The 26,213-nt window shown below is 38.7% G+C and overlaps 1 protein-coding gene across 1 annotated transcript in view; it reads left to right on the top strand.

Annotated features, from left to right (window-relative positions):
- The window catches only part of SHANK2 (SH3 and multiple ankyrin repeat domains 2), a 328,166-nt gene that overhangs the window by 152,175 nt on the left and 149,778 nt on the right, over nucleotides 1-26,213 (top strand). The window contains exon 14 of the mRNA XM_067296273.1: nucleotides 23,949-24,024. Coding sequence (XP_067152374.1) covers nucleotides 23,949-24,024 — 76 coding nt within the window. The remainder of the gene's footprint in view (nucleotides 1-23,948; nucleotides 24,025-26,213) is intronic.

The following is a 26,213-nucleotide window of genomic DNA, read 5'->3' as shown; positions in this document are numbered from 1 at the left end:
AATGCAAGGTTGTAAAGTTGCTGGCTTTTTCTGGGCTAATCTCTAGCACATCCTCATCATAACCTAAGAACTGTAGAGTTTTGAACCAGTTACAAGCAAGACTTTGCGGTTTAATACTATAACTACTTCTGCAGCAAGGAAAAGTGATGTTCTGCACTCAGCCTTAAAGATTTAAATACATTTTTGGGTCTTTATGTGTAAATAAGAAAAAGTAAAAGCGGTTATGAAAACTCTCATTATTTGAAGGTAATGCTATTATCTTTCCTAATAACATATAAAGATATGAGTAACTCAGTAGGTGGCAGTCCTCTTAAGCCAAAGAAATAGTGTGAGTATAAGGGGCTGTAATTCAAATAGTGTAAACTCTTTATTAAGTATTCCTGTGTCATCTGAAGTCGGGGTAGCTTGCATCATTTGGATTCCTCCTGCCCTCCCTGCTGTTTCTTTTTTTTTTTTTTTTTTTTATCTTAAGCTGTTCTGTCAAACTGTGATAATAAGCAGTTTTCCTTCATTTTGTACAGCATAGCTCCTCAAACATATAGAGGCTTATTAAGTGAGTTTACATACTTTTCTTCCTAATTTTTCAGTATTTGAGCTTAATTCCTGAATACTATTCCTAAATGCTATACCATTCTCAGAAGACAATTTGTTCATAGAATTAATTGTAGCAGTCATCATACATCCGTGTTTGGCATTCTTCTGACCAATTCGTATGTTTTTTGTAGCTCTTCTCATACCGGCTAAAGTTCATCACTTTGTGTGGCCCAAAGGCACTCGTACCTTACTGGTTTCCAGTACTCGCTGCCTGTTCCAGGCTCTGCATTCTGGCTTTTTCTCTCCCTCACTCTCCTCTCAAATCTATTCTATTCAGACCTTTATGCTCTTCTTGCAAACTTTCACACTTATTCTCAAGAAAACTTTTCTGTGTAACTGTGACTTGTGGTGGTGGTGGTGGGGGGTTGTGGGTTGTTTTTTTTTTTTTCTTGCTTCACACACAAGAAGGAAGCTCTGTCATTCACATGTTACCCAGTGTTTTTGTCTGAATTTCATGTAGGATGATCCTTAGAACAGGAATTGGTGTTCTTCTCTCCCAAGTAAATGGCCTGTGCTGTTAAATAGTATCTCCTCTTGCACACTTCTCTGCCCCTGTGTGCCTTGAGTTAGCTCAACAGGAGGAATAAATGCTTCTACCTGTTCCACTGGCAGCCTGTGGCAAAGGCAGCCTGCTGTGGATTTGTATTGATTATGCTGTAGTATCGCTCTCACAAGCTGTTTCCTTCAAGCTAGTGTTCAGCATGGGCAGTGCATGAGACCTCTCTTTGATTCAGGCTTCTCTCGGTTACTCAGGGAGAGACTAGATACATTTGATTATCTGAATTACTTGATAGGTTCGTGTCCCCAGTAAGCAAACTGAAAACTAGTAATGTAAGAATGCACTCACCTCAAAATATAAGCAAAAGTATTACTGGTTTATAAAGGTATGTGCTCCAAATATGTTAAATGTAATTCATATTGCCTTCATCCCACTGTGTGCTTGCTTAAGTCCCAGTCCCTTTTAAGCAAGCTCCAATCACTCCTCCTCTGCATGGAAGGAGTGCCCTCATAGAATAGATAGCTTAACATAAAGCTAAAGTAGTTGCTTGTTTTCAGGTATTGTGGAAAATGTGGGTGTTAGAGGCAAAAAGCTCTGATAATTTGCTTACACTGCTCGGATAGAATTGGTCGAGAGATGTAGAAACACATGGGAGGGTTGGATATAAGAAGGTAGAAGGGAGGGGTTTAACAATGTTTGGCAGTGAGTTTGTCTTGTCTTTCTCATACACGTTTGGAAGGCCACATCTGTGTGGTCTATGACTGCAGGAAAGAATGTGGCAAAAATAAAAATATCTCCCGGAGGTCACTGAAAGCCTAGACTAAAAGGTTGTTAGGTGATGTTTGAGGGAGTAAATGTTCAAAGGGAGACCATCTGGATGATATAAAGGTGAAAACCCACATAAACTTAGGGTTCTTGCTCCACTGTCTGCCTGCAGGTTGCTGCATTTATTTTAAACACAGTATGTTGGGGGGGGTGAAGATTGTTTGGGCTTTTTTTAGCAGGTTTAAATCATTCATCTTGATGGTGATGTGTGTTAAATTATGGAAGAGAGGGAGGAAACTCTGTCCTGTGAAACACACTAAAGCACTCTAGCACTAAATGAACAGTGAGTTACTAAGTAGGATTTTTTCTAATCCTCCGTAGATTGTAATATTTGGGCTTGTGGGTGGTGGTGGTGTTTTTTTTAATATGGGCAACTTGGCATAACTGTGAGCCTCGAGGGGAGGGAGCAGGGAAGAACCTGTGTCCGTGCCAAGGTTTGGATAGGCTTGGCAGTGGCTGTGTTATGTCAGGCTGTAGCTCTTGTGTTGCTGGTTATGCATCAGTGGGGTCTGAATTCCTGCAGACATCATCTTCAGAAATGAAAAATCCTTTTATTTTTTCCATTTGATTTTTTTCATTAAGTTCTGAATTTTTTTCTATTAGCTCTGTTTTTGTGAGTAGAATCTACTGTTTCCTGTTTCCTTCATTTTTCCGCCTTCATTTTCACTGTTCAGCTTCACTGTTCACCTAGTGTTCTTTGGATCATTGTATACTATTGTAATGCCCCAAACACGAATGAAGAAAAATCTGTCTTTAAAACTACAACCAGAGTCACTTAGGAAAGGGACCCATGGTTTCCCATTTGAAAAATACTAACCATTGTGATAGTAGGATTTTTTAAAAAAATGATCCTGTTGTAATGGAAAAAGTCAGGGAAGGGAATATATATATATATCAGAGGATTATTTAGTTGTGCTCCTTAAATTTTCTAGCTTTGCTTGTGATAAATATCTCTGTATATTCATTTTGTTTGAGAGAGTTCCTGGGGAAAAAAGCCTGTCTTGCAAAAAACCCTCTTCAGTGTGGGTCCCTTGTGCCCTTTAGCCCTTTTCAGAGGATCATAGGTTGTTAGTGTGTGGCAGAAGCAGTGCATTCCTGTCTGTACTGTACTTGTCAAACCTTAATCAATATGTGTTGCTTTTGATAGTCTTGTCCACTAGTAATAAATGCAGTTGTTATAAAATTTCATCACTGCATAATTTACTGGAAGTACAGTTAATGAAATAGAAATCATTCAATGAAAAGAGCATGGTTGTTGGTTCTTTAATCGTTTTTTATACAACATAAATGCTAAAGTAAAATATGCAATACTAATAGCTCCTTAATGATCATGCAGGATATTATGCAGTATGAAAATAACTCTGCAAGTGAATAAATATCAGAGACTTTGAAAAAACATGTAACAGTGACATAAAAGTTTTTACTGGAGACACTATAAATAAGGTGAAATGTGCTCTAATCTTATCACCACTTTGCTCTTTCAACCAAGCTGATAAAATTGAGATAAAGTCATTTGCTTTTTTTTGTTTTTCCAGTAGGGTCAAGACACCAAAAAAACTCACCAAAACAAACCCATGTGTGAGGGCAGGACATTAAATGAACCATGTAAAGGGAGGGAAAACAGTTGCATGACATGCCTGCATTTCTTCTAAAAAAATTTATGAATTGGGCATTTTAATATGTTCTCACTAATGTTGTTGGGAACATAAAAATAGTAGAAATATGGGCTAAAAAGAACCTTAAGGCCATCTGGTTCACCCCCTGCCCCATTCTGACTGAGGATCACTGCAGATAGTCTGTAGCAAGAAACCTCTTAATGTGGCAGTCTGCTAAAGCGCTTTTCTAGCTGTGTGTTTGTGTGAGCTGGGTACTTAACAGCCAGCTGTTTCTGTATGGGCCCTTCTTCTTGATTCCCCTTGCCGATTTCCATGGGGAGGGGAGATACCTTTGAACCACTGCAAATTCCCATTCCATGTTATTTCATCTATACAGCTATTGGTGAGTGTAAATACAGCGTGCGTAATGGTTGGCTGTTATCAGTGCAGTTCTATCAGTGCAGATTTTTGTATATGTTGGCAAAGTAAGAACAACTTTTCTTTTAAATACTGGCATTGCTGTTAAGAAATCATTTCTGGAGCTACATCCATCTGGAATGGCCTGAGAACCCTGTAGGCTGTTAAACTGCTTAAAAATGCAGTTTTGTGTTTCTTCTAAAAACAAGCTAATTTCTGAACCTTGCACATCACCTGCTATTATCCTGATGAGTGTCTTTGAAATCTCCAGTGATCAAAGGCCTAATCTTAGACTTCCCAGGGTCTGTAGCCTTGTTCTTGATAAGTGAAGAAAATAGCTCCTGGTGTTCTTTGTTCCTAGCTGTGGCTATAAATTGCATAGCTGAACAAATCTTTAGACAAATTCTCTTTCCAAATATCTGCATGCATATGACTGAATAAATGAAGATTTGAACATACATTCAAAATTTGCAAGAATGCAAATGCATGTTATTTGAGTAATAGTCTCACCTCAACAGTACGAGGAATATAAAGAGTAGTAAACTCGTGTTCATTTAAGCAAGGATGGATCCTCAGAGGGAAATGAGAGCAGCATTTTCCATCAATGACACTAAAGTTTAGGTATTATCAACGTGAGGAGGAATTTGAATTGTCTCCTGAATTCCTGGTCAGAAATTATTCTCATTTGTGAGTTGATTTACTGTTACATATTGACAGCAAAACAAACCCAAAATCCTGAAAGCTACTATGAATATTATACACAGTATTTAAAACTAAAAAAATCATATTTAGTCTTCCTTGATCTACCTATACAATACTTAAGTTTCATCTTGTAGCACCTAGCCAATATATGGTTTCAAATGGTGTGTCAAGTGTTCTTAGTATACCCAAGGGTAGTACTCAACCAAAAAAAGTCTTGAGCAGAGTTTAGTCTGGGGTGTCTTTTATTACCTATAATAACAGATGGAAAGAGAATAATCTGTTAGTGTACGTCTTAAAGTAGAATGGAAGTAAAACAGGAGAAAACTTTGGCCTTCTGAGTCACCCCCATATTCCAGCATATTCCAAATATCCATAGTAAATGCATATTTAAGTGATTCATAAAATCTGCAGGATCTTTCTCCTCTCTATAATACGTGTTTTCCACAAAGCTGGTGAGCTCTTTGCTCTCTTCCTGCTGATTTCTGCTCCCCTACCTGCCTGGCTGAAGAAGTCCATTTCCTGAGATCGCTCATTATGTTTTCAGGAAACTACTTTTTGTAGTTTGAAAAATCCTTTTTGGCTAAGTAATAACCTTTCTGCTTTGCTTTATCTTCAAGCAAAATGTATGCTATCCAAAATGTATGTGTCCTATTACTTTAAGAATAAAACAGATGACTTTCAGTACATCTGGGGGAAAAAAAGTCAGCTCTCTGAGGCATAGTTTAGTAAAATAAACATTGCTAATGTGAAAACATAAATTAATTGCTCTGCTAAGAATATCTCTGAGTTGAAGGGAGGTTGTTTTCATTGCTACCTATTTTGAGTGTTTTGTGTCTACAAACAGGATTGGAGATAGTTACACATAGCTAGCGTTTCAGTTTATGACTTTTCTTTGATTAAAAAGCTTTGAACAAGAAATGTTATTACTGCAGTAGGCCTGAGAGGAAACCCCTGCTGATCAGTCCTGAAAACATCTCAGTGGAGTTGTGTTAGTGCCATCAATATTTAACATCTCTCTATCGATTTTGTGATTGCAAGTCGAGTAAGAACTTCAGATTTAAACAAATCCCCCTGAGTCTGTGGTGGGTTTCACAAGCATCTGCAGAGGTCTGAGCATCTGTGGAAGCACATGGCCTCTTATTAATAACCTGGGTTACAGTCTCAGCATTCTCCATCCATTTCTGGTAACAAAATGCATTTAAATTTAACAGAACTGAATTTAATTATAAATAATTTACTGTGAATAGCAAGTCTACCTCTAGCCATCTCATTCCTGTTACCCTTTGCTAGATGAGACTTTTTCTTACAAACAATATTATTTTATGATTGCGATGTCATGATCTTACTGAAGAGACAAGTTGTCAGCTTCAGGTTATGTGGTGGGAAGAAGCGTATTTAAAAGTAGTTTTAAAAGCATGGCCTTTCTCTCCTGAAATGATTGGGATGTTATATATAGGGCAAAGACTGGTAGTGCCCTAGAACTCCCGTGAAGGGTAGTTAGACAATGCTGTATTAAAGCATGCTTGTTCAACCATTCAGGTCGTTCTGAGTGTCAAAAGAGCTCCTCGAGCTCTGCAAATCTTTATTGCTGTTATGTGAATAATTCTTGTGTTATCTGTGTGCTGGATTACGTAAATAGAATGAAGCAGGAATTTTTTTGGGGGGGGATTATTTATTTTGAGGATTAGGTTTGCATGGTCTCTCTGAGAATTAATTTTGAGTATGCTGAGATGCAATTTATATGCAAGAAAGAGATGGGCACGAGAGAGAATGGTGAGAAGAGAGAACATGGTTATGAGGTATAGAGAGATGGCTAATTCAGGTTGGCTTAATACACTCAATTACATTTTTAGAATGGAATAAACCTATGAAGTACGTATCTCGATTAAGTGCATCCTGTGTTTGAGACACCACTACAAAACAAAATCCACAATATAATAGTTTTGATTAGGTCAAGGCTACATTTTCAGTAAGCATTACATGTTTTAAAGTGGTTTTGGGAGGTTTGCCAGGTCATGCCTTTTAAAGTACTTTTCTGGAAGGTGGGGGTGGGAGGGGAATGCATTCTGATGGTAGAAGCCCTCATAAATCATGATGGGTTGATAGCCTTTAGATTCACCTGTCCAGCTTTCTTTCCCCCCCTTTTGCAGGGGAGCAACTCTTGTCTTTCCCGCGTGTTGCAGAACGGAGCGGCAGGTGCCCGGCAGGGCGAGCGGCCAGCACAGCCCGCTGCTCTGCGCCTTGGCGGCAGGGCTGCGTGCGATCCCTTTGAATTCCCGTTTCCTCCTGTCTCTACCCCTCCTTGTCAGCCTCCTGAAGTTTGGGTTTTTTTCACGTGACTAATATACCCAGAGTGTTTGATGTCCTTAGTTACAATATTGTACAAATCTCATAACTCATTATGAAGATGCAACATAATTGGTTTTTTCTTATTAGTTCATAGGCTTTAAGCATGGGGCATAATGGTGTTTCCAGAGTGTATCAGTCTTAAGAGAATTCCTTTCCATGTTGCTACTTGCTTCCAAGAAATAGTTATTTAGACTTGGACTTAAAAAACATCTGGAACTGTTAACAATTTCTTGCCATTCCTGCTTTTTAACCTTCAGATATCTTTGAAAAATATGTATTGACATTTCTAAATTTTTAGAGATTGTACATTTGTATCATTAGACTTGTTAAATCTCAAATGCCTTTTCAACTACTTTAAAACAGATTTGTTGCCTTGCCTGTGCCTTTCACTGTAGTCTTGGGCAGTCTATTTACACTCCCTGCCCCTCAGTTACCGAATTCTGTAGATTGCAGGGCTGTGCTGAGAAGTACCCTGAAGATTTGGATAGTCACAGTGACTTCACGATTGCTGATCATGCTAATAATCATGGCTTTTACTGTTCATGGTGATCAGTTCAGTGATGATCTTCAATTAAATGCAAACAGTATCATCTGAGTGACATTATTAGAGGTAAAGGATTTTTATTTTTTGTAATATGTATTCTTATAATTGCACATTTGAGTATCAGTCCAAATCTGTATACAGTAATACACTGTTTGCTTTATTCTTCATTTGAGTGAAACTGGATTATGATCACTAAGTGGACAAATCGCTATCAAATTTAATCAGTATACAGTTTAAAGCCACGCAATTTTCTAGTGATCTGTTCATGGCATTGTGTTTACTAAGGGTTTCAAAGACTCTTATAAATAAAACCTTTAAAGGATATGCCTTTTGTCATCATAGAGATCTAAAATGTTTGTTTTGAAATGTGATTTACTGTCACTTAAAAAAAAAATCTTAATTTACTTTGGACTAAACATTAGAAAATAAAACTTGAAAGGGTCTAGCATGAGTTGTAGATAACAATGTCAGATTTGAAAAGGAAGACCTGCTTTCTGCTGCTTTTCTTGAAGACTTCAGCACATGAAGAAAAGGCATTTAAGTGTGAATGACAATTAAAACTGAAAACCTACTTAAAGGATAATATATGTTTAAGCTGATTTGATCTTTTAGAGTTCTTAACATATACATGTATTTTTTCCTTTTTTTTAATTGAAATTGTGAAGTTTGTACCAATAAAAACATTATTTCTTTGTCTGGCAATCATACAGAGTACGGAGGAGAGTTGTGTTCTGTTCTTTTTGGACACAATAGAACGACCATTTTCTCATCATGTAAATCTTCTCATTATGCAAATTTTAAGTGTGTTTGCATATAAAGGAATCTTGAGGCCCATATTTCAGTTCAGAAAACCAATGTCAAATTTTCTGAAAAAACACTGAATTTGCAAACCGAACAATAACTATATTATATATGGGTTTACTAGTGAAATCTTTATAAACTTTACTCTTCAGTTTGAAAATTAAACTGTAGGAGAAAAAGCAAATGTGAAAGTGTCCTCTATGCAATGAAGAACTACATTCTTTTATCTTGTTTTTAGATTTCATAATTAAAATATATTTCCTGCTGTTCCTTTGAGCAATGAAATAATAAATGCAGTATGATTAGTGTTTTTTATTGGCAGATTTAAAAATATATATATATTCTTAGGCAATGGAGCCAGCAAGGGAAAATCATTAATAATAAATATACTCTGAGGAAAAATGATTAAATACATTGATTAGGAAAAATATTTCATGGTAGTTCTTTATATAGCTGTACATTTCTTTTCCAGGAGTATACATGCAGCCTCAGCCCATCAGCATTAGAACTGTTTTTCACTATATATCCAGACAATGCATTCAGTTCTGTTAACCTAGCACATAAACTGCTTGATGTAATTTTTCCATGCATCTCTATAACCCCTCTCTTTATAAAAGTCACACTCACTATTGCTGCGATAATGAAACCAGAAGCAGCAAAGACAAATTATCTGCCCCTTTTCCAATTCCTTGTTTTAATGTCTTAACTGCACCTTTTTAAAGGTCTGTCTTGAACAAGGAATAACTAACTAACTCTGGAAATACTGAAATAGAAGCAACTAACAAAAATAAGATGCTCCTTCCCCACGTTGTGTCTTTTCCATTGCTCGCTCTGGCCTTCCAGGAACCTTCTCTTAGCTAGTGCAGGGCTGGTCTTTTAACCCAAGAGCCAGTTTTATTGCTGGTTTTTGCAAATACCACAAGTTTGACCTGCACAGCAACCCAAGTCCAAGTCAAGCACTCCCCTTTCTGTACGCTTCACCAGCTTCTTAGCTAGTAGGATAGTGGTAACAGTGTATCTTGCAGTCTGTCTTCAACTGTGGGTTACCTGCAAACTCCAGCTCCTGTCACTGGCAGCACCAGGAGTTCAATTTGTTATTTATCTTTAACTGCAGTGTTTGGATATCCTCTGGTCTCCTACTCTTTATTAGTCAAATATTCATTAATATTCACATTTAATAATCATGTTTTAAAGCACCACATCACTTTGAATACACAGTTTGAACAGTAGTCTCCTATAATTTCAGGCTGGCGTACATAGCTTTTGCATAGAGCTAGTATTTGTGTTACATAGGTAATGAAATGGCAGGGACATGCAGGATAGAGATGTAAAATGACTTGAGTTTATTGTTTGAATCCATTGGTCTTGCCTATTCTGCAATCATGAAGCTTGCCATTGGTGCAAGATCTGTAGGTCTTACGTATTCTGATTTCCAGGCTTCCCCTAACTGCCTGAATGAGATAGTGAATCTGTGGAAAAAACAGGAATTTCAATTAAAACGTGAATGCTCGTGGCATAGCCTGGAGGAGAACCAGAGACTGTCTGAACTGCTGACTGAATTTTAAACCTAAGATGCATTGTTTTTGTGTATTTTGTTGGCCGTTGATTAGGAGCTGCGCAGTGTCCCCCTGTGCATGAAGGAGTGCTGAGAGCCAGCCTGAGCCCTGGGTGGGATCCACTCTGCTGGCCAGGCACAAACATGTCTCTTCTGTTTATCACCCTTTGCTCCTTGTAGTCCCATTCTTCTCCTCCTTAGCTTCTTCTGTTGCTGCTTTTCTTGTCTTGTTTTGTGCTCCTGTCTCTGTCAGCTTTAGTCTAAGCTGTCTTTCCGTTCCCTTGTTCTAGCTGTTGTGTGCCATGAATTGCAGTTTAGCTCATGAGTGTTTATTCCCGGCAGTGCCTGCACGTCGGCGAGGAGAGCCCTGGGCACGTAGGGAAGACTGGTTCTCCGCCACCTTTGCTTGCTTCACTAGGCCTTCCCAGTACTTGGGGGAGATGGAGAGTGCTTAACTGTGGTTGGGAAATAGTACTTGCACAGAACAGAGATTTAGAAGAAATGCAGAATGTAAGATGTCTTTTCCTCAGTAAGCATGCTTCCTCCTGCTCAGATGCTACTGCTCACGTCCTAACTGCGATGTCTAATGGCCAAAATCTCACCCCTTGCAAGTAGATTGTCAAGGGGGCTACAAGTAGCACATTGCTGGCATGCATACAGGTAGTATAGATGCTGCATCTCAAATCTGCTCCAGAATTGGGAAGCTGCAGCAGTTAGCCTCTTTCTTACATATAGTTATAACAATTTGGAAGACATTTTCTGTAAAACTTGATACTGACACAGAGAACTTGACAAAATTGTCATTAAGATCCTAAAACTGGATCTTGTCAAGGTTGCTCAGTGTTTCCGAAGCAGTACTATGATAGCACTGCCCTCCAAGGGTGAGGGAAGCGAAGAATGACTGGGTAGCAATACAATTCAGATAGTCCAGAAAGCTGATTAGATGCTCTGTCCTTATGGCAAAACATTTGTTCGTATGCAGCAACACAGTCCCTGCTCCAGATCTCTAAAAAATGTTTCCTGTGAGATGAGAGGTAATAATGGGTTGAGTGTAAAGCAGGCAGAAGGACAAGAAAACTAGCCGACCTATATACGAAACTGCTGGTGTGGCTGCTACGTGAAGCGACTGAGAAGTACGTGGCATGTGAGAGGTGAGGCTTCACAAGGGGGTCTCGGGAGATGAGTCTGTGCAGCAGAATAGAGCTGTAAGAGCTTGGGTGCAGAGAGGAGAACGTGTGCCCATTCTGTTACGTGTTACACCAAGTTAATATGGGCACTGAATTGCAGTTATCCTTGTAAATACAGACACACCTGTGGCTGACGTGTGCTCTGGTTGCTACCAGATGTTTGGTAATGCGCTAATCGGATTTTATATTTACTTTTTCTTTTTAATCATTAGCTCTTTAATGCAGATCAAAATATTCACTTTCATATTGGCTATCAGAATATTCAATTTCATATCGCTTATCAGAATAACTGAAGTAAAGTATCTTTGACCGCTAATGGAAAGACAAGTATTCATGCACAATGGTTTTGCATGGCAAAACAAATGTGCGTTATTTCATTCCATTTGTGTTTTGCAACTAATGTGGTCTGACTTCATTGTGTGCTTGTTACGTGAGAGGTATTTGTAATTTTTTTCTTTTTTCCCCCCTCTTTTAGGCAATAAAAGAGTGGGTTTAAAAACACAGAGAAGCAGTTTTGTTTTTAGAACACTACAACAATACATAGAAGTGATAGCTGTGCCACATTTCTAATAGCTGGTTGAATCATATTCTTTTCCTCTAATGGCATGCGTAATTGCTCTAGGTTTTCAGGCGTCCTTCACCCGCACTTATTTAGATTAGTGACTGATGCATTTCCATGGAAACCTACATCAGGGGAAAAAAAATCTCTTGCTACAGTGTGGAATTGAAAGGATGTGGGCTTTGAGTCTCTAACTTGTGTAAAATAAGACTTCTTGTTTGTGGTCATCTTGATTTGGGATTTTTATTGTTGCTGTACTCCTAAAAAGTAAGAATTGTTTTCAGCAGCGTTTTGTATAAAAATTTAGAACACTTCTCAAATCCTACTTTTCTTGAAAGGGCTTAACTTTTTATGTAGTTAAAATAGTACATTTTGAGATTAAATGCCTGGGGTGTTTTTCTTCATGAAGATGCAGAAGCACACAAAACTCAAATAAGAAGGCTAGCAGCTATAGCTGAAAAGTCAAGATCCAAGAAGAGAGCTCACTTTGGAGGTATTGTCTGTAACTTTAATGAAGTTTGATTGCGTACTGACTGATTGCTTTTTGAAGTGGGGGGAAATAGAGAGGATTCGTATAAGGAGATAGTGACCTCAGTCAGTAAAGTGCTTGGAAAATAGGGGTCCTGTTTTAAAACTTTATACTGTGCTATACTGTTTTTGTCAATATCTGGTACAATCTTTACATGCAGTGCCTACCCTGCAGCATCTCTGTAGTAATCTAATTTTTGGTGCTTTCTTAAGAATACTCTAAAAGCTTAAATTTATTCTCAGCAGAGATGCACAGAAAGTTTCTAACTTTGCAATGTTGAAGGTTATGACAGATCGCAGGAGTTAGAATGCATTCTTGTAATGTAATTACTGTTATCTGTTTTCACACTGCTGTAAGGACAAGTACCCTCTAGCCTTTTTAAACTGTAGAAGTATTTTCCGATTTTGCTGATTTCAAACTCCAGTTGTCCTAACTATTTTGAATACCAGTATAGCTTTTCTAAGTCGGTAACTCTAGGCTTGCAAACCAATGGTCAAGTTTCAATTTTGGATGTGGTAGTCGTTCCCTTTTTGCAAATTAATTACCCTGTGGCCTCACTCTGAAACCTCTATACTGAGGTATTTTATTGTAACTGTATCTGTATATTCTGATAAAGCATCACAAGTTCAGTAGATAATGTTTTGTGTTCTATTTTCCTTAAAAGCAGTGTGGTGTTCCTATGTAATTTATTGTTTTTATACCTTTGTATTTCATACAAGTTGAGTAGCCGGGCAAGGAAAGAGTTGTTCCTGGTGAGCAGAGATCCGTGCACGTCTCTGCTTCTCCGTGGTCCTCCCTCTTCTCCTCCTCCCCATCCTGGGTAAACTACTGTACCACATTGCTTAGCAACATTTGCCTCTGTTCATCCGAGCTATTTGTTCACCCTGACTAAGATCATAGTATTAAATTAGAAGTTATTCTGAGGCACTTACAGGAGAAGTTGCAGAGTATTCGTCTGTGTGTCTCTTGGTTTTTGTTAGTAGTATGCTTTATCAACAGTGGAATTCAGACTGGAAAGCACATGGGCACAATTAAAGTAGAGAAAGAAAAAGATACTGAGCAAAGGTTTAAAACTTTGGCTTCTACTTTTATTTAGTGTTGTCTTGTTCTTTAAAGTCATACTTGTTTTTTAATCTTTTAAATACCTAGCAGTCTATTTTAACATCTATGCTATTTTTTTATGATGTTAGGGTGACTAATTTTGGCAAGGTTTGGGAAGGAGGATAAGAAAAAACGCAATCTGTTTATGCAGGACAGAATGAGAAAGTTGTATTTTGAGACCATTTTACTGAAGTCCAGTATGTTTCAAGTGGGTCGGAGGAGGAAAGAAAACAAAGCACTCCATCTCGTTGACTTTTGTGCCCCTCTGTACGGGAAGAGGAAATCAGTAAGCCTCAGCACCAGGCAAATGAGTTCACCAGACGGCTGATCTGGTGGAAAGTACGAAAAATGCTCCGCAGACATCCCTGCTGGCCTCTCCGTGCGGCCTGAGGCCAGTTCAGTGGCAAGAGTAGTAGAACTGCGCAGAATTTGAGTTACTGCAAACCTGGAAAAAAGGCAGGACTGAAAGTACTGTGTATGCCAGGGAGTGCTGTGGGGAAAAAGGTTGGGAGGGACCTTGAACTTCTCGTGTGTCCCCTATGCACAGCAGATGACTGCTTCTGATGTATTCCAAATTTTATCTATTATTGAAGTGTGAGGATTTGGCAGATCATTGATCTTGAATGTAGCTGGCAAAGATTTAGACTTGAGTGAGGCTTCCGTAAGGGAGGAAATTGAGGGAAAACGCTTGTATCACCGTTAACAATAAAAGTCCATAATAACGCTTGTTGAAAGTTGCTCTATGTGAAAATTAATGATTTTTGAAATTGAAGAATGGCTTTTCAGGGCCTGTTCTTCCTAATACGGCCCAAGATAGTTCTCAGTCTGGTCTTTCCTCCTTAGGTTGCAGAATGACCTTCTTCAAAGCAGTTGGCTGTTTTTGTTTGCGTGATTGTAGATAGGTATCAGAAAGGAATAATCTGTGTTCTGTAGACCAGAACACAACTTCTACCACACAAGCAAATGCAGAGTTCCTTCACAAACTTATCGAGGAGTTTCTCTGATATTGAGCAAAATCACTGAAAATTGTTATCTGCTACTCTTTAGTGGAAAAGCTGTAATAATATTAGAAATGATTGCTATTCCTGCCAGAATACACTTCAGGTTCTTGTGGCAGATTTATAGCCACTTGAAAACAGATTGCTAAAATGGTTTTTCTTTAGTGTCATTCCTCATCAGAAAATAAATACCAAGGCTGACACTGCAATAATTATAACTGACCAGAATTAGAAGGCTATTCTGATGTTTTATTTTATTGTTTCGTTTCTTTGGGGTTTTTTTTGTTGTTGTTGTTCTATGACATCTGAGCCTATCTGGCCTAGGGAAGATGGCACTTACTCTAACTTCTGCAGTGTTTGCAGGAAATGTTCCACAGAGCTGCGTCTGGCACCTTTTTAATGGTTGGCTATACTGATCCGATTTCATGTGGCTCTGCGTTGGCTTGAAGCCACAGAACTACTTCTCCTTAACAAAAGCAAACAAAATCTGCAACCTGTTTAAAGGGTAGTGTGGTAATCATTAGAAAAACAACATTTAATTAATGAGAGGTGGTGTCAAGTTTTAGAATGTTACTTGGATTTTTCTTTTTTTTTTGAGGCGGTGAGGAGAAACATAGGCTGAATTTTGTGTTAACATATCAACAATGAATCCTGCAAAGGCTTGACTTCTTGTAAATGTGTAAACATGTTGTCTCTGTTTTCAGTATGCTGAATCAGGACTTCAAATGGCCCTTAGTGCTCATAGACATGTATTCTTAACTTAAAATGAATGAAATTTACTGAAATTTGGGAAGTTAGTGTTTGCATAAGGCTAAGCACATGCATAAGCATTGCAAGATTGGGGCTGCAAAATTTGCCTCCATTGAGCGCAAAGAATAAAATCCCACGAATAGATTTTAAAAATTATACTTGAGGCCTGATCAAGCTGTTAAACCAAGTTTATCTTGACTCCTGCCCTTTGTTATAAGCCATCATCTTGGATTATGTGGCTGTTAGTGAGATCGCTAACGTCACTCACAAGATCATTTGCAGGAAGGAATGAAAATATGAAGTAGTGTTGTAATTACAAACTTTTGTACCATAAATCAGTTCCAAGGAACTGCAGCATCACACCACCTGAACTTTGAAGTTAAACAAAGTATCCTTATCTTCAGAATAAGTAATATTTGCAGCAGATGATATTGCCAGCAAGCAATAAATTGAGATTTCTTTGTTCTATGTAAGTTGGAAAAATAAGATGCCTTTATTATGTGCTCAGGTGCCGTTTGGCATAGACTATGAGAATGGTTTTGGATAAAGTAGAGAGTACGTATTGGCTATCCACAATAAAAGGATTAAGCAAAACGCATTTAAGTTGCTTCCTTTTGGGCCTGATTTTGTTTCAGCAATGATCTAAACCTACACAGATGAATCAACTCCACGCTTGATCGCTGGAATCTCAGAGGTCTGTTACCAGCCCAGGTCAACATCCATCTCTTTACAAGCAACAAAGCCTGAAAAGCCTAATAAATCTTGGGGCAAAGGAAGAAAAAAATATTTCCTCTCCCAATTAGTTCTCTCTGATGACATCACCCAGGCCTATGTCTGTGTCTCTGCCAGGCATTGAGTAATTTAATCTGCCATTTCAGTGGGGACCATGGGTGCAAGGCTGTCTTTCAGCATCTGCATTAGACTGATTAACTATGCTGCTGCAGATGTGTCGGAAATGAGGGGCAGAGGGAATGAGGTCCTGTAGCAACCCAACAGGAGATGCTTCTTAGAGGAAGATCAAGTGATCATGGCCGCTTTTTGGAAATATTGTGCAAAATGAAGGAAGAGCCATGCAAGAGTAAGCTCTGTCTAATGTGCCTCTGTTTTGCAAACAGATTAGTATCTAATAAAGGAAAGACCTAGTTCTGAAATAAAGTCTACATTAGCGATTTGTCTCAGTTTTGATGTACGTATGACTTTGCTTCTTCATAAGAAGTAAATACAGGCAGATGAAGTTTTCTTTCCAGTCAGATTTATACTTCAGCAATAGAACTGTATATGCAGTTTAACCTCATTACAAGAATACTGATTCCCCATATTAAGCTCTGTAAGCATTATTCAGTGTTAGAGAATAAGAAGTAAATGCTTCAGCAACTGCTTGATGTTTTTTCTATGTAAGTGAGCTTTCTCATGTAATTATAGGGAGAACTAATGATATGGGAAACCGCTGTTCTTCCGTAACTCCCTCTCCAATAGATCTAACTTGCATATTTCAGTTATTAAGGTTTCTCTTGCAAACAAACTTGCTGATTCGCTACGTTGATCAGCCATTTCAGCATCCTTTGTGAATAAGCTAATTCACTCTATTCCAGCTAATCTTTTTCTAAGGATGCAGGAGGGAATCAACATCAGACTTTGCTTCCTTTTTTTTTTAATAGGAAAGAAAAAGCCACGGGGCAGGACAACCAAGGAATTGCTATTTCAGTCAAGGAGTTGCCCTTGAGACATTTTTATGCCTATTCTCAAATCTAAAAAAATTCAAATACCATGTAAGATTTGATATTTCTCAGTTTCAGTCTGAAGAAAAATTGTCCAAGAGAGCCACATGAACTGAACCCTGGGAATTTAAAAAATCATATACAAGTTAAAAAAGTGTATTCCCAAATTCTGAATTAAAGTTTTTCATGAGGTTACAATTTATAATGCCTGTGTAAGTTATTTCTCTTTTCTTGATAATCATAGTTTATCTGTTCCAGTAAAGCAACAATGCTACTACTACAAATTTTCAAAGACTTGAAAAAGGTAATCCTAGTTTCTTCTGAATTCTTGAGTGGTACATAACTGCAGATTTCAGTCTTAAGAGTTTTAATACCCCTTAAACAGGGGCAGGCTGTATTTGCATGAATTGCTTATAGTTCCTTTGACTTCCTTATTCATTCCAGCTCCAAAATTGTACATACTGATACTCAAGAGAGATGGAAATCCTGGTCCAGAGTTTAGTCCCTCCTATGTTTTGTCATTAATGCTCTGATCCCTTCAATGCAGCAACTTCTTCTTAAATAAGAAGGATCATATCAAATATTTAGAGTCAAATTCAGTCTACCTTTCTTGGTCACATTTTAACATTTTGTACAGATGGTTAGAATCCACTCTGCTTGATTGGGAGAAGGATCCATGAACTTGTGTTTTCTGTGTCTCAAATGCCTACTCAAAGGAAAAAGAGACATTAATTTTGTTGAGGGCCTGAAAAATCTTCTCATTGTAATGTACCAAATATCATGGAAAATCTCAATTTTGATGAATCTCAATTCTAAGGAGGAGAAAGGGAATAGGGAAAAGGGAGGTTTTACTGGAAAGCTTATGGAGACTTTATACGCTATGTAGTATGAAGAAGAAGGGATTCTTTGATTCTTTTCTGGAGCAAAGCTCATAGTGTGTCTGTTATCAAGAAAATCACTTTTTATTGAAAAGTAAAATACTTAATCAGTAATGAGTTAAATCAGTAAAAATACAGAAGTCGTGCTTACAACACATAGGAAGGAAGGAACAGTAATATATAGTTGAGAGAGGGCATGAGAGAGATTTCATGTACATACTATCTTCTACATTATCATGTAAATCTGCGATTTACAAAGGCATTAGTTGTGTTGTGATTACATAGTGACACTGTGGATACAATTTATAGTCTTTGGCCTTTGTGAAGCAAGTGAGTACTTAAATTATGGTATCTGTCTTTCATTAATCTGGTCACATAAAATAGCACAGTTTTGACCAGCACACAATACAGTGTTTGTTATCCTGCCGCAGCACGGACTTGTGATGCAATGGACTGCTTATGTTTAACAGATGGAAAAAAATCAACACAGCTGCTAACGATGAGGTTTTAGGATAAGACTATTCACTCTGAGTTAGTTCTTTTGAGACATGGTCTTGCTGTCTAACAAACCTGCTGCCTTTTTTTGCTCGTTGCGTCCTTTACAGTAGAGATAGTTCAGCTTCATTTAGTATGGCAGATATTTTGAATCTATATGTACTTAAGGTAGAAACATAAATGCTGTGCTTAGTGACACTTTCAATCCCTTATACTCCTTTTCCACATTCTTTGTAGAGTCAAATTTTTTTGTGATTCTATTGGATCAGTTTTAGGAAAGGCTCATAAGGTAGGTGCATGCTCATGTCAGAAAATAAGTATATAGCACAAGTACTCAGGGGTTGTGGATTTCTATTAACCTTACATATTATTTGTGTACCTGGTATTAACAAAGAATTTTAGACTGCTTTCCTCAGCTTTGAGTAACTTTCGGTCTGACCTTCAACATGAATAGCTGTGAAAGCATTTTTTTGACAAGAATTGTGGGAGGTACACAGTGAAAGCCTTAGGCTCCTGCCGCTGTTGGGTATTGCTTCCAATCAGCATGTGCCAATTGCTGTGCCCGAACCTCTCCTAGTAAAGAACAGCTGCACCTATGTATTGCATTAATGAACTATCTCTCAGATATCAGTGGGGAAGAGGGAGGAAAGAAAAGCTTCATGTTTTGGGATTGTGCTAGGTTGCTGAATTTACTGTGGCCAGCTGAACAACAGAGTGAAGGACTGCGAATGGCTCTAACTTTTGAATGGTTTTTGTTGTGTATGTGTTGGAAAAACATTTTTTAGTGTGCAGACTTATTCCCCTCCCTGGAGATTGGCTTAGAACAGCCTGAAATAGTTTCTTAAATTCTGCTCGTGTGACAAGTGCAATAAATTGGTTGGAGTAGCAGTATAACCTGACTTCACCTTTAACAGTCAGTCTGTGGCATTCAAAAGTTGTCTAGTGCTCTGTGTCGCCTCTGCAACATGGCACGCAAACTCGGTGGCGGCACTTTTATTTTCCGTGTTCCCGGCATGCGCGTGGGTCCCTCGCAGCCCTCCCCGCGGGGCTGGGGCGCAGGCTGACAGCGCCGCAGCTGGCGTGCGGCCCCGCACAGCTGCCGAGGTGCCCGGCAAGGAGCCGGAGCGAGAACGGGAGGAAGGAAGATGGGTGCTCTGGGAGTTTTTCCCCCTAGTTCTTCATTCTTCCAAACAATATCAGTAACCAACACGATACAATACAGATAAGGGGTCTGTTGTAACAAGCCTGCAGTAGTTTAGGTGCTAGTCGCTGTTGAAATAAGGCAAGAATGAGTTACCAGTCTTTGTGGATATGAGTCCAGATTTTATTCCTTGCTTTTCCTGCCAGAGATTTTTGGCTTGTGATGATGCTGTCAGCAGACGCTGTTGGAGTCCTGTGGTCAGTTATGAGGCTAATGTAGTGATGCTACAGGAAAGCTATATATATATTTTTCAGTTGAGGAAAACCATCCTTCCTCCTAAGGTGGAAGAAGAAAAGGAGATGTTTTACTCCCACATCTTCTAAATGTTCACCCCTCTTTGAACCCTGTAAATTACATTCTAGCGCGGAGTTTTAATCTGTTGTTTACTGAGGTGTCTGCAGACATCAGATTTCTCATAAAAAAAAACAAACACAGGGTCAAAGCTAGGGTTGTATGATTTGTATTACCACTATTGCACAGTGCAAATACCTTATTTCTGCTGCTACTCTATTGGCTTCAGTGGCTGATAGACCAAGAAAAAACTTGCCATGTTATTTTGTTCCTTGCAGGCCCTTCTGTGGCTCTCATCACAGAGGTGCTGGAATTGCTCCTAGGTGCCTTACTAATTGATGTGGATAAAGTCTCTTAGGTATTTTACTGATATATTTTTTTTGTAGTGGAAAGTGGGGAGATTTATGGTGATCTTGTGTTCTTATGGAAGATTGTTTCCGTAGCTGTAGAGAAAGCTTTGTTTTTTTGCATAAATGATCTCTGTGAACAGCAGTGCAGTACTTCAAGAGCAGAGTTGTTAGCTGTGACCTTTTTGCTGATGCTTCAAGCTTCGTGCCCAGGTATGTCCTATTGTTGTAGCCTAGAAGTGGATAGAGACCTGTAGAGAGAAAGCCTTCTAGGCAACTAGAGATATTAGAGGAAAATGTAGTGGAACTACTCTAGTGAAATATATTGGGTCTGCAAGAAATCTTGACATCTCAAATGATGTACTAGTGTTCCTCTTTTCTGTCAATTTAAAAGAGGTGACCATTTTTGCAAACACTGATATTTTGTCCTACCTCCTGAAATAACTTTTGAACTGATGATGTTCAGCTTGACACAATGGTAATGACTGTAGCAAGGATCATAGGTTGAGTAGTCTCAGGCAGTCCCAACTTACTCCAAAGCACTCTGATTAGAAGTGTTGATCTTCAGAAAACCTAGGGCCATAGCAATAGATAAAAACCTGTTGAAAACTGGAAGTAACCAACTGGAAGTAACCAACTGGTACTATTAGATCTGTTTCCTTTGTAATTCTGGCTTGAATTCAGAAAAATTATTTTTTAAACAATTGCCTATAGATTCTTTGTATACTTTAGTCAGATTAGAGAAGGGAACATTTAAGTGGCCCATGGTTTGATTTGGGTTCGTTATGGTGACTGATTCCTGACCCTTCCCTACTTATGGATGTCTGTGTTTGTGCTGTATAATAGGACAGACTGGAATCTGTGTCAGGGTTTAGGGAAGGAGGTTAATTAAAGAACTACAGGGCTTACACAGCAGCCTGAGAAACGTACCATTTATCCTTGAGTTGAGGGATTGTAAGGCTAATGGTCTCCCAAATAACCCCTGTGACTGTGTGACTGCGCACAAAGGAGTGGGGGAAGGCGGAGGGGTGGGAGAGACAGGGAGCAGATACAAACTGCAGCTAGCAAATGCTGGCTGTGCAATACTAAGTAGCTGAACAAAGCTATCTGTCTTACTGTGTCTTTCCTTTCTTCCCACCCACTTTGTATTCATTAATAGCACTGAAATATCATGCTATAGAAAACAGTTTCTGCAGAAGAAACATCTGGCTCCTTAAAGGCTCATGCAATGGCTCTAAGATCTACAAAATATCCTTCATCGTACCTTGTTCTAATTATTTTTAGCTGAGTTATGAAAGCAGGCCAGTAGTAAACTGTAAATGGAATCCAGATTTATATTTTTATATGAGGCTTCTGCTTATATCTCTTGATATTAAACTATGATTTTTTTAGGATGGCGTGAAAAAGAATTCTGCTCAGTGGTGAATAGACTGCAATTCAGGCAGGTCGCTTTACTCCAGGGTGCGACGGGTCATTGGATTTTGTAGCCAGGCTTGTAAACTTAGCAACAAAGGCATGACCCATAAAACTCACTGGACCCTTCACAGTGCGTTTAGAGGCGCAGGCACGCGGCAACTTCAAAACCAGATCTCTTGGCGCGGCTGTTGCGCAGCCTTGGGTGACGCTGCTGCTCGCTGTGCTTACGGCTCTGGTTCTGTGCAAGGCAGCACGTTGTCGTGCGGCTAGCGTGCAGGCTGGCTCGCCTTTGGCTGCCTTTAGGTAGGTGCTGGTGGTCGTCGGTGCGGGCTGGGTCTCCATGGGGCGTTCCAGAAAGGGACGGGGTAAGGGCAGGTGGGAGGTACGTAGCTGCTGCAGTAAGCAGGTGAGGTAAAGGTGAGGTGTCTCTGGCACAAAATACAGGTTGCAGGTGAACGGCAAGGGGTCAAAAGAACCCTGAACAAAACTGTGTAGTGGGATTCGTATCATAATAGGGATTTTCTCCCTCTCTCTGGCCATCCTGTAGGAAGGAGGCTGGCTGGTCTACACAATTTTTTTTTTTTTTTTTTAAGTCCTGCTTTTCTTGTGTCTTTCAACTTGGTGCAGCGCTATGAGGAAGTCACCTGTCTACTCTGCCAGCCAGCTGTGACCTGTGCTAGTTGAAGCAAGGAAATAATCATTTTGTCCACACCTTCTTCCCAAAGCCTGAATCCCAGTACTTTATCCTACAAAGTGCTCCTTAGCCATCTTCAAAGCCAGCCATCCTGCACTGATGTGGTTTTTTTGTCTCTCTGCAGACTAGCACTTGGTCTTCTGACAGCACTGCATCCTTTCTCAGAGTAATTTTTAACATGCTGAAGAGCCGTGACATAGAGACAGTATACCTTGAGGGCTATGTCTGACTTGGAGAATTAATAAAAACCTTTTGCATGGAGCCAGTCTGGCCTTCAGCGAAAAATTCCTCAGCCGTGCAGATGAGGATTTCATGGTCCCAAGCTAAACCAGAAATATTTCAATTTGATTTTTGATGACTGTTCAGCCAGCTTAATGTGATGGCACTTGAGGACCAACTTGTACTTAGGCAAGACTTTTGTGTGTGTCAAAAACTCTAGTTACTGTGTCTTCCTTTGAATGAAGAAGCCATATAAAAAGGGGCCATACTAAAGATCATTGTCTGAGGGGGGAAAAAAAGTACCCTAATATTATTATAACTAAAACCAAGTTGGGTGAGGCTCAGAAAATTGATACTTTTTTTTAACAACAATTATTGTGATATATAAAGCTACCAAAAAAGGTTTCTCGCTCCCTTTTTTGTTAAAGTTTTACTTTATTTGAATTCCTCTTTGAAGTAAACTTGTATATGTTTGTGTATTATTCTGAAGAAGAATGTGACTGAATTACCTACCTACTGTACAATTTTTTCTTCTTCCCCAAAAGTGTAATTTATAACTTTTTTGTGATAGCCTTTTGGTGTAGTTTTAGATTGTGTTCTCTGCTGTGAAAACTGAAGCAGCCAAATACTGGAGTAGTTTCGTTATCTTTCCTGTGTGCTTGATTTCCTGATGCTCTTATAGATATCCATTCAAAGCAGTAAGTGTTGAGAGCTTCTTTCTGATCCAAGAGAAAGAGATATGTTTAGCTTTGTTGTCTCATTCTCCAGATATGGTTCTAAACTAAATGCTTCACCTGTTATATCCATACTAAACCAGCATTATTCTTGGTGAGTCTGATCGTGGAAGTAGATTTTTTTTTGAATATAAAGTTTATGGTCCTATAAATTAATGCTGCAACCAGTGGGTGTGGGGGTTCCTTCAATGGGATGGATTGTTTTCTTAAGAAAAGGCATAAGTATCAATTTTTAATGTATTTGAGGTTATAAATGCTTTTTTAGCAGATGTGTTGAATCTTATTCCTTTGGGTATACATGATTCCCAAAAGTGGGTTTCCTTTATTTATTTGTGTTTTTATTTCTGGTTGGTTGTATTGCTTGCTTTTGCTCATATAGTGGGAGTACAAGTTTCATGGCAATATCTCCTGTGAGATTTGATAAATGGCAATGAACGTGGGCACTTACTTTTCCCCTTATCCTATTCTCTATATGCCTAATAAAACCATAGAAATAGCTTTAGTTTTGTGTGCATGTGTTAAAACAAAAAATGCTGTTTTGCATTCTTTTGGCTATTTTCCTAACCTTTCTGAAATGAGTTGCTGGGTTTTCTTCTTTCTTCTCTTATTTTGTCTCTTAGTCCAAGCTAGAAAATGACCAACTAAGATTGGACTTTAAAGGTTTTGCCACTGAGAATGTGGGTGAGACTTTAAAGCTTGTAAATGATGTAATATATCATCTACAAGAAATTCTCCTTTCTCACTTGTGTGCTATATACAAGCATATCTCAATTGCAAAATCAAAACTTTCATCAAAACAACTTGAGACGATGTTAATTCATTGTAAGTACTGTAAATTGGCCTTTACTGATGTATAGCAGAAAATCTTTGAAATTGCAAAAAAGCAGCACTTGATTTATTCTTCTTTTCCTAAATGAAGTATTATTAAAAGTTCCCTTTTCTTTGTGCAGAAACGCGAACAGATAGAACAAAGAAACTGTTTAGACACTACACAGTTGGATCCTATGACAGCTTTGATGCTTCAAGGTAAGAATTTTTCCATTTGATCACACTCTGTTTACAAAACCTTTTGGGGTTTTATTCATTTGTTGCTTTTGGTTTAGGCTTTTGAGGGGAAGAGGGAAGGAGATTAAGCTGAGCTTCTCAAGATGTCATTCTATATCTAAATTCTTTTTTATCACAGACTATTCTTTTTGTATGGGCCAGGCCTACAAAATGAAATTAATAATGACTATCACTATTTTATTTTCATGAGTGAGGACAGAGATCAGCGTTCCACAGGAGCTGTATGCGCCCACCACTTCCACAGTTGGGAGGCATTTGCGTTGTTGGGTACTTCAGAAGATCAGGCCTTTTATATCTGTTCAAAGAATCACACTTGCTGACAAGAGAAACAAAATAAAATTTTATGATTTTTTGTTCTAACCGGTATCTTATGTCCTAAGTAGAAATTAGGCTATGCTTCAATTATTTATTTGCAGTTTCTGCTGAGTATTCTTGATTTTTAAGCAGGTTCTTCTCCCACACACATATGTTGGATGTATAGCCAACTTCTGGTAGGAAAGATGATTTTTTTAAAGCACAGAACCTCAGTTAGCTGTTGCTATCGTCTTGAGAAAATTGTGGTGGCATACTGGAATCTCTTACGCTTTTCTCCTGACTGTCTAATTACAGCTTGGGTTTTTTTTGGTTTTCAAGAAAAACACCTTTTTTGTAAGAGACGAATTCTGAAATGTGTAAAGCAATGATGGCAGATGTAGCACACTGTATTTTAAAAAAATATATTGAAAATGTGGTAACCATTATTTTTAGTATGTGATCTTCTTAATCCTTGTTCTGAAGGTTATGCATAGTCTTACGATTCATAAATTCCTCTCTATGCCAGCTGAATAATTTGGGGAGAGAGGATGGAGTTCGAGCGGGCAGATGTAGTTTGTATATCCAAGATGCCTGCCCTGTCCTCTTTGGGGGTTTATTGGTTCTAAAGCGTTTGAAATTTTTGTTGTCTTTTTCACAAGAAACTTCAGGTCCATTATGGGGAGGGAGCAAGACCTTTCTGCCTTTCTGAAATAGGCAGTATCCTATCATCATTTAGATGGGTTATTTGGAAAGTGGGAAGCCAAAAGCTATATGCAGTCTAAGGGCTTGAACCTCATCTCAGTGGTGATCAAAAATCTCTCTTTACTGAGACAAGCTGTTGGAGATGAATGGATTATAGTGTCTGCTTTTAATTCATCATGGAAAGCATGGGAAATGTGTATGTGCTGGGGTTGTTGCTTTTTTTTTTTTTCTTTAAGATATTTGGCTTGTGTAGTGCAACAGCAAAGCTTGCAAAAATTCATGTTAACACATTCAGGACTGTAGCTGGGCAAGAAAGTTTGTCAAATACATTGAAAATTTTCATACAGCTTAATTACTGAGAAATGAGGTAACGGGGGTATGTCTGGGGTTGTTCCTGGTTCTGGCATCAGTAGCAGTTGTCCAAGACCTAAGCGGGAAGCAGCAGACTTCTCCCGATAGCTTCCGAGGAAAACAAAGCAGTGAGGAGGAGAACTGAAGGGTGGTCTCCAGAGAGAACCTGAAGCCCAGCACAGACCCGTTTTGAAGAGTAATAATGACAGTCCAGCTGTGCAAGTGGAAATTGAGAGGGGAGGCAGGAAAGGGTAGAATTAATAGGAAATTCTAAGAAACCCAGTTGAAAGGTAGGCTTGCTTAACATGCACTTATGTAGAGAAAATGTGCTAATTTTAGAATTTATGTAAAATAATGCTAGTAAAACTAAACAATGTTTTTAGTCACTGAGTTTCCAAATCTAGCTAGTTGCTGGAATGGAAGAAAATTGTTTAGCTGTGACACATGCAATAATTTATTGTAATGATGAATTTACAGATGAGGTATAGCATGAAGATAAACTACTTTTTTCATCCTCTGCAAGCATACCATGTAGCAAAACACTGTTCAGATACTTTTTCCTCTGAACAAAATGGAGTGGAAGGCCTTGCTTTCTTAAAACTCCAGCAGCACACAAAGTTGAGTTTCAAATACTGACTGAGGCTGCAGATCAGCTTTTTGTACATCTAAATGGTAATTTTACTGGTGCTTGTGTATTGCTGTTAAGAAAGGGAACCTGCATTAAAAATCTGACTGGAAATTAATATGTCTTGGTTGCATGCGCAGTAGATTTAATTCCTAATATGGGCTTCTTCAGGGAGGGG

Source organism: Apteryx mantelli, chromosome 4 (assembly GCF_036417845.1).
Source record: "Apteryx mantelli isolate bAptMan1 chromosome 4, bAptMan1.hap1, whole genome shotgun sequence".
In the NCBI taxonomy this organism is placed as follows: domain Eukaryota; kingdom Metazoa; phylum Chordata; class Aves; order Apterygiformes; family Apterygidae; genus Apteryx; species Apteryx mantelli.
The sequence above is the reverse complement of the archived record's forward strand: the minus strand, read 5'-3'. Positions and strand labels throughout refer to the sequence as shown.